The sequence below is a fragment of the Salvelinus alpinus genome, chromosome 3 (assembly GCF_045679555.1).
Source record: "Salvelinus alpinus chromosome 3, SLU_Salpinus.1, whole genome shotgun sequence".
NCBI lineage: Eukaryota > Metazoa > Chordata > Actinopteri > Salmoniformes > Salmonidae > Salvelinus > Salvelinus alpinus.
Window position 1 is genome coordinate 25,285,157 of NC_092088.1, and position 8,845 is coordinate 25,294,001.

Sequence of the window (8,845 nt, forward strand, 5' to 3'; positions counted from 1 at the left end):
AACAGCTCTTATTTTAGGTATTTCTAAAATCACCTATGGGAAAAATGAATGGCAGAAAAACAATTAGAACCATTTCCCTTACCGCTAGGTTTTATGGGTATAATGACTCATACTGTGGTACTGTATGATTGCTTTGGTTTATCAACAGCCTTGTGGCTATTGTAATCTTTTGACTGTAGAAAAACAGGGATATCTAAAGTTGTCCCAGGTGAGGCAGGTAGCATGTGAGGGAGGGTCAACTGTACAGGTGCCTTACCTAGTTGGTCTGGAACTGAATACCAATACATGCATTCCAAATAGTAGGCCTTTTGGGTATGTAAAAATAGAATGTTTTAAAGTATGTGAAATTTTGAAAGTTGAGTATGCTTTAAAGATCAAATGCCTCTCCTTGATTACCTTTCACCCTTTTCAAAATGAGGCGAGAAAAGACAGAGGAGAGAGGAAGCAGGTATTGAGCAAACCAATTGAGAAAAGGACAGAGATTGGATTCTATCTCTCTGGTAGGGTACTCTTGTACTTCCTCGGCGGGAGAAGGTGGGAGAAGGCTATCGAGGAGCTAAGGACACTTCTCAGTTCCCGTACTAACTAATTGACACTCTCCTCAATCACTCGACCACTTATCGGTTTCCGTCAGCTGTCATCAAGGCAAAGGGTGACTACTTTGAAGAATCTAAAATCTAAAATATATTTAGATTTGTTTAACTCTTTTTTCTGGTTACTTCATGATTCCATATATGTTATTTCATAGTTTTGATGTATTCATTATTATTCTACAATGTAGAATTTTTATTTTAATTCAGAAAAACCCTTGAATGAGTAGGTGTGTCCAAACTTTTGACTGGTACTGTATATATTAAAATATTAATATCAGACAATGGACACCTAAGCCTATAGGCCTTTGCATGCAATGCCCTGATACATTTAGTGCTCAAATCTCTAACAGCTAAACCGTGAGGTGGACAATTACTGTTTTAGAAAAGCAGCCAAAAAAAGACATGCAATTTGTTTTAGGATGTTTTTAAAGACACAGAAATGTGGCTCATTTGTGGCTCATATCTCTTGTTTATTGATGGGCGCTGGCTGCGCCACGTTGGATCTGAATGCTAATGGATGTCCGTTAAATTTCTCAAATGTCCGGTAAATGAATGTCTTCCTTCATGTTGCCCGGCGCAAAATGTTCCTAATGGAAACTAAAATGGCATATTGTTTTTATGAAGATTTTAGAATATTCACATGAAAATCTCTCACCAATTGGATAGAACCCTAGCTATAGACACCCTAAAGACTCTGGCAAGAGCGCTAGTCCAGTGTCACTTTGATTATGCCTGCACATCATGGTTCACCAGCAGTCCCAAACATCTAAAGAATAACCTACCAGCCAAACTAGCTTGTAAGAATTGTACTTAAACTCCCCCCTCATACTCATCTGGAGGTTGAGCAGTTTGTTGTCTATCTCTGTAATGTGTCTGTATCTACAGTTGAAGTCTGAAGTTTACATACACCTTAGCCAAATACATTTAAACTCAGTTTTCACAATTCCTGACATTTAATCAGAGTAAAAATTCCCTGTCTTGGGTCAGTTAAGATCACCACTTTATTTTAAGAATGTGAAATGTCAGAATAATAGTTGAGAGAATGATTTATTTCAGCTTTTTATTTCTTTCATCACATTCCCAGTGGGTCAGAAGTTTACATACACTCAATTAGCATTTGGTAGCAATGCCTTTAAATTGTTTAACTTGGGTCAAACGTTTGGGGTATTCTTCCACAAGCTTCCTACAATATGTTGGGTGAATTTTGGCCCATTCCTCCTGACAGAGCTGGTGTAACTGGGTCAGGTTTGTAGGCCTCCTTGCTCGCACACGCTTTTTCAGTTCTGCCCACAAATTTTCTATGGGATTGAGATCAGGGCTTTGTGATGGCCACTCCAATACCTTGACTTTGTTGTCCTTAAGCCATTTTGCCACAACTTTGGAAGTATGCTTGGGGTCATTGTCCATTTGGAAGACCCATTTGCGACCAAGCTTCAACTTCCTGACTGATGTCTTGAGATGTTGCTTCAATATATCCACATAATTTTCCTACCTCATGATGCCATCTATTTTGTGAAGTGCACCAATCCCTCCTGCAGCAAAGCACCCCCACAACATGATGCTGCCACCCCCGTGCTTCACGATTGGGATGGTGTTCTTCAGTTTTTTTTATGGCGGTTTTGGAGCAGTGGCTTCTTCCTCGCTGAGCGGCCTTTCAGGTTATGTTGATATAGGACTTGTTTTACTGTGGATATAGATACTTTTGTACCTGTTTCCTCCAGGATCTTCACAAGGTCCTTTGCTGTTGTTCTGGGATTGATTTGCACTTTTCACACCAAAATACGTTCATCTCTAGGAGACAGAACGCGTCTCCTTCCTGAGCGGTATGAGGGCTGCGTGGTCCCATGGTGTTTATACTTGTGTACTATTGTTTGTACAGATGAACGTGGTACCTTCAAACGTTTGGAAATTGCTCCCAATGATGAACCAGACTTGTGGAGGTCTACAAATTTTCTTTCTGAGGTCTTGGCTGATTTCTTTTGATTTTCCCAGAATGTCAAGCAAAGAGGCACTGAGTTTGAAGGTAGGCCTTGAAATACATCCACAGGTACACCTCCAATTGACTCAAATTATGTCATTTAGCCTATCAGAAGCTTCTAAAGCCATGACATAATTTTCTGGAATTTTCCAAGCTGTTTAGAGGCACAGTCAACTTAGTGTATGTAAACTTCTGACCCATTGGAATGTGATACAGTGAATTATAAGTGAAATAATCTGTCTGTTAACAATTGTTGGAAAGATTACTTGTGTCATGAAATTTGTGGAGTGGTTGAAAAACGAGTTTTAATGACTCCAACCATTTACATTACATTTTACATTTAAGTCATTTAGCAGACGCTCTTATCCAGAGCGACTTACAAATTGGTGCATTCACCTTATGATATCCAGTGGAACAACCACTTTACAATAGTGCATCTAACTCTTTTAAGGGGGGGGGGGGGTTAGAAGGATTACTTTATCCTATCCTAGGTATTCCTTAAAGAGGTGGGGTTTCAGGTGTCTCCGGAAGGTGGTGATTGACTCCGCTGACCTGGCGTCGTGAGGGAGTTTGTTCCACCATTGGGGTGCCAGAGCAGCGAACAGTTTTGACTGGGCTGAGCGGGAACTGTACTTCCTCAGAGGTAGGGAGGCGAGCAGGCCAGAGGTGGATGAACGCAGTGCCCTTGTTTGGGTGTAGGGCCTGATCAGAGCCTGAAGGTACGGAGGTGCCGTTCCCCTCACAGCTCCGTAGGCAAGCACCATGGTCTTGTAGCGGATGCGAGCTTCAACTGGAAGCCAGTGGAGAGAGCGGAGGAGCGGGGTGACGTGAGAGAACTTGGGAAAGTTGAACACCAGACGGGCTGCGGCGTTCTGGATGAGTTGTAGGGGTTTAATGGCACAGGCAGGGAGCCCAGCCAACAGCGAGTTGCAGTAATCCAGACGGGAGATGACAAGTGCCTGGATTAGGACCTGCGCCGCTTCCTGCGTGAGGCAGGGTCGTACTCTGCGAATGTTGTAGAGCATGAACCTACAGGAACGGGTCACCGCCTTGATGTTAGTTGAGAACGACAGGGTGTTGTCCAGGATCACGCCAAGGTTCTTAGCACTCTGGGAGGAGGACACAATGGAGTTGTCAACCGTGATGGCGAGATCATGGAACGGGCAGTCCTTCCCCGGGAGGAAGAGCAGCTCCGTCTTGCCGAGGTTCAGCTTGAGGTGGTGATCCGTCATCCACACTGATATGTCTGCCAGACATGCAGAGATGCGATTCACCACCTGGTTATCAGAGGGGGGAAAGGAGAAGATTAATTGTGTGTCGTCTGCATAGCAATGATAGGAGAGACCATGTGAGGATATGACAGAGCCAAGTGACTTGGTGTATAGCGAGAATAGGAGAGGGCCTAGAACAGAGCCCTGGGGGACACCAGTGGTGAGAGCACGTGGTGCGGAGACAGATTCTCGCCACGCCACCTGGTAGGAGCGACCTGTCAGGTAGGACGCAATCCAAGCGTGGGCCGCGCCGGAGATGCCCAGCTCGGAGAGGGTGGAGAGGAGGATCTGATGGTTCACAGTATCAAAGGCAGCCGATAGGTCTAGAACAGGGGTGTCAAACTCATTTTCACCGAGGGCCACATCAGCATAATGGCTGTCCTCAAAGGGCCAGATGTAACTTATAAATGTAATCGAATGTAATGTAAAATAAATGTAACTCCTCCTTAATGTTAAATAACTCATTATTTATTATAACTTATTCAAGTGACAATTACAGTTGCATAGAAAATATATGTTTGCTTGTAGCTCTAACATAAATCCTTTTAAATTTTGTCAGCTTATGAAAACCCACATAACTCCATTAATGAAGGATCAAACTGTCCAAGTGAATAAAGAAAAATAACATAAAACTTAGCTGCAAAGAACATGTATGACACATGTAGCATTTTACAAAAAAAGGCTGCACACAGCCGTGCACCCAACTGATGGTTTGATGACAACAATTTGTCTGCATACACACATAAACCTGCAAACATTAAATAATTACTACAGCAGCTACACATAAATAATATGTAATCAACTAAAAATACCAAAATAAAGGTTGACTCAGTTCACAACTATATTGGTCAAGTTTTTCGGTTAGTCTTTGATGAGGAGATGCTGCCTGTCCTTGAACACACCAAGTGGATTCTCTCTCTACTATCGATTGATCATGTTCTGAAAATGATAAACACAAAACAAAATGCAAGCACAATCATTAAATTGCACACAGTTTAACTGTTCTTCTTCTTGGTTGAATTACATTTTATTATATTTTAATTAAGTTTAAAAAAAAATGCTTGCCTGTGTGTTTTCTGACCAGATGTCTGACACCGTTTTCCCGTTACCAGTGTGTCAATGTCTGGTTTTAGGTCCTGTGCTGAGGCAATGCGTAGAACAGCATGGAGGTTGTCATCCGTGAGGCGTGATCTGTGCTTGTTTTTGTTCAGATTCATTATGGAAAAAAACTGTTCGCACAGATAGGTGCTCCCAAACATGGACAGAACACGGGCAGCATGAAGTCGAAGCTGTGGCATCAAACCAGGAGGCAGCAGACGGTAAAAGTCCTGGATTGTAGCATCCTGAAACTTTGCTCTCAGGCCACTGTCGCTTTGAAGCTCAATTAGCTCCATCTGAAGGTGTTGGGGTGCAGTGCAGACATCGGTGGTGAAAGGATTGGCAAAGATGTCAAAGCCAGACTGTTGTGCTCTGAAGTCAGAGAAGCGCCGATCAAACTCAGTCTTTAACCAGCTCAGTTTGGTAGCCAACTGAGCACATGAAAAAGTCTCGGGAAATGAGGCTGACATGCTCTGACAAACAGGAAAGTGAACAAGATTGTCCTGTTTCACTTGCCACATCCATAAGTCCAATTTACGCTGGAAAGCCGTGATCGTGTCGGACATCTGCGTGATTACTTGTTTGCGTCCCTGCAGCTTCTGATTCAGCTGGGCGAGATGGTCGGTTATGTCACACAACACAGCAAAGTCACACATCCACTTTGGATCTGATAGTTCAGACATGAGTTTTCCTTTACTCTGCATAAAAAGAGCAATGTCTTTCCTGAGCTCGAAAAATCGCTTGAGGACTTTGCTCCTACTCAGCCACCGCACTTCTGTATGGTACAGCACATCCCCGTGTTCTGAGCCCATCTCCAGCAAAAACTGCTGGAACTGACGGTGATTCAGGCCACGCGCCCGAATGAAGTTCACTGTTTTCATGACTGTGGTCACAATGTCCTCCATCCCCAGCACCTTCCCACACAAAGCTTCTTGATGGATAATGCAATGATACGTTATCAAAGGCGTGTGACAGTTCATTTTTTGCATTTTCCCCTTCATTAGTCCAACCAAGCCCACTTTTCCTCCACACATTGCCGGTGCACCGTCTGTAGTTAATCCTACCAAGTTTTCCCACTGCAATGCATTTTTACTTACGGACTTCTCTACCGCATCAAAAATGTTCTGTCCCGTCGTGGTCCCATGCATTGCAGCCACATCCAACAGCTCCTCAGTGATAGAGAGGTCCGACTTTACGCCTCTAATAAAAATTGATAACTGCGCTGTGTCCGTGTTATCTGTGCTTTCATCAACAGCTAATGAAAAAGCTGTGTAGCTGCGTGTCTCCTCGGCCAGCTGTGTTGTAAGATTTTCTGCTAGTTCCTTCACTCGGTCGACGATGGTGTTTCTTGATAAACTGACATTTTTAAAAGTCTGTAACTGGTCGGGACACACCTGCTCACAGACCTTCAGCATGCACTGCTTCAAAAACGCTCCCTCTGAAAAAGACTTGGAAGCGTGGGCGATTTCTTCAGCCACAATGAAGCTAGCTTTCACCGCGGCCTCGTTTTTGGCTGTGGATTTCATGAACAAACTCTGCTGCGACCGCAGTTTGCCTTTTAATTCTTGGGCAATTTGTTGCTTTTCTTGAAGGCTAGCTTTAGCGTACTTAGCTCCGTGTTTGGTGTCAAAATGTCGACGCAGATTGTACTCTTTGACAACCGACACCGCCTCGTAACACAAAAGACATACCGATCTTTCTCCTTGATGCGCAAACAAGTATTCGCCTTCCCATCTTTCTTGAAACAGTCTTCCGTCTGCATCAACTTTTCTCTTTCTGGACATTTTGGGATCATTATTTATATCTCAATTCCACTCGTTGGCATGGACACTGCCGTGGCTAGCGTAGTCGAAAGGCATTGTGGGAATGTAGTTTTTGGTCAAAGCACGCTCTTAATTTATTTTTTGGTATTTATTTTTAGACACTCGAAACTTTTAAGCTCTCGCGGGCCACATAAAATGACCTGGCGGGCCACATCTGGCCCGCGGGCCTTGAGTTTGACACATGTGGTCTAGAAGGATGAGAGCAGAGGAGAGAGAGTTAGCTTTAGCAGTGCGGAGCGCCTCCGTGACACAGAGAAGAGCAGTCTCAGTTGAATGACTAGTCTTGAAACCTGACTGATTTGGATCAAGAAGGTCATTCTGAGAGAGATAGCAGGAGAGCTGGCCAAGGACGGCACGTTCAAGAGTTTTGGAGAGAAAAGAAAGAAGGGATACTGGTCTGTAGTTGTTGACATCGGAGGGATCGAGTGTAGGTTTTTTCAGAAGGGGTGCAACTCTCGCTCTCTTGAAGACGGAAGGGACGTAGCCAGCGGTCAAGGATGAGTTGATGAGCGAGGTGAGGTAAGGGAGAAGGTCTCCGGAAATGGTCTGGAGAAGAGAGGAGGGGATAGGGTCAAGCGGGCAGGTTGTTGGGCGGCCGGCCGTCACAAGACGCGAGATTTCATCTGGAGAGAGAGGGGAGAAAGAGGTCAAAGCACAGGGTAGGGCAGTGTGAGCAGAACCAGCGGTGTCGTTTGACTTAGCAAACGAGGATCGGATGTCGTCGACCTTCTTTTCAAAATGGTTGACGAAGTCATCAGCAGAGAGGGAGGAGGGGGGAGGAGGGGGAGGAGGATTCAGGAGGGAGGAGAAGGTGGCAAAGAGCTTCCTAGGGTTAGAGGCAGATGCTTGGAATTTAGAGTGGTAGAAATTGGCTTTAGCAGCAGAGACAGAAGAGGAGAATGTAGAGAGGAGGGAGTGAAAGGATGCCAGGTCCGCAGGGAGGCGAGTTTTCCTCCATTTCCGCTCGGCTGCCCGGAGCCCTGTTCTGTGAGCTCGCAATGAGTCGTCGAGCCACGGAGCAGGAGGGAAGGACCGAGCCGGCCTGGAGGATAGGGGACATAGAGAGTCAAAGGATGCAGAAAGGGAGGAGAGGAGGGTTGAGGAGGCAGAATCAGGAGATAGGTTGGAGAAGGTTTGAGCAGAGGGAAGAGATGATAGGATGGAAGAGGAGAGAGTAGCGGGGGAGAGAGAGCGAAGGTTGGGACGGCGCGATACCATCCGAGTAGGGGCAGTGTGGGAAGTGTTAGATGAGAGCGAGAGGGAAAAGGATACAAGGTAGTGGTCGGAGACTTGGAGGGGAGTTGCAATGAGATTAGTGGAAGAACAGCATCTAGTAAAGATGAGGTCAAGCGTTTTGCCTGCCTTGTGAGTAGGGGGGGAAGGTGAGAGGGTGAGGTCAAAAGAGGAGAGGAGTGGAAAGAAGGAGGCAGAGAGGAATGAGTCAAAGGTAGACGTGGGGAGGTTAAAGTCACCCAGAACTGTGAGAGGTGAGCCATCCTCAGGAAAGGAACTTATCAGGGCGTCAAGCTCATTGATGAACTCTCCAAGGGAACCTGGAGGGCGATAAATGATAAGGATGTTAAGCTTGAAAGGGCTGGTAACTGTGACAGCATGGAATTCAAAGGAGGCGATAGACAGATGGGTCAGGGGAGAAAGAGAGAATGTCCACTTGGGAGAGATGAGGATCCCAGTGCCACCACCCCGCTGACCAGAAGCTCTCTGGGTGTGCGAGAACACGTGGGCAGACGAGGAGAGAGCAGTAGGAGTAGCAGTGTTATCAGTGGTAATCCATGTTTCCGTCAGTGCCAAGAAGTCGAGGGACTGGAGGGAAGCATACCAACCCAAGTGTATGTTAACTTACAACTTCAACTGTATGTAATGGTATATGTATCTATGTAAAAAAAAATAGGGACCACAATGGAAATACACTACATGAGCAAAAATACATGGACACCCCTTCAAATTTGTGGATTCGGCTATTTCAGCCACACCCGTTGCTGACAGGTGTATAAAATCGGAGCACACAACTGTGCAATTTCCATAGACAAATATTGGCAGTAGAATGGCCTGTACGGTGACTTT

The 8,845-nt window shown here is 45.2% G+C and overlaps 1 protein-coding gene across 1 annotated transcript; it reads right to left on the minus strand.

The window, feature by feature from the left end:
• Positions 1-4,288: 4,288 nt before the first annotated feature.
• Positions 4,289-6,836, minus strand: LOC139570403 (general transcription factor II-I repeat domain-containing protein 2B-like). Its single transcript, XM_071392244.1, has 2 exons — positions 4,908-6,836; positions 4,289-4,781 (listed from the first exon to the last, which is right to left on the minus strand). Exons 1-2 carry the CDS (start codon positions 6,722-6,724, stop codon positions 4,775-4,777), a joined length of 1,824 nt encoding a protein of 607 aa, XP_071248345.1. The 5' UTR covers positions 6,725-6,836; the 3' UTR covers positions 4,289-4,774.
• Between the last annotated feature and the right edge of the window lie 2,009 nt (positions 6,837-8,845).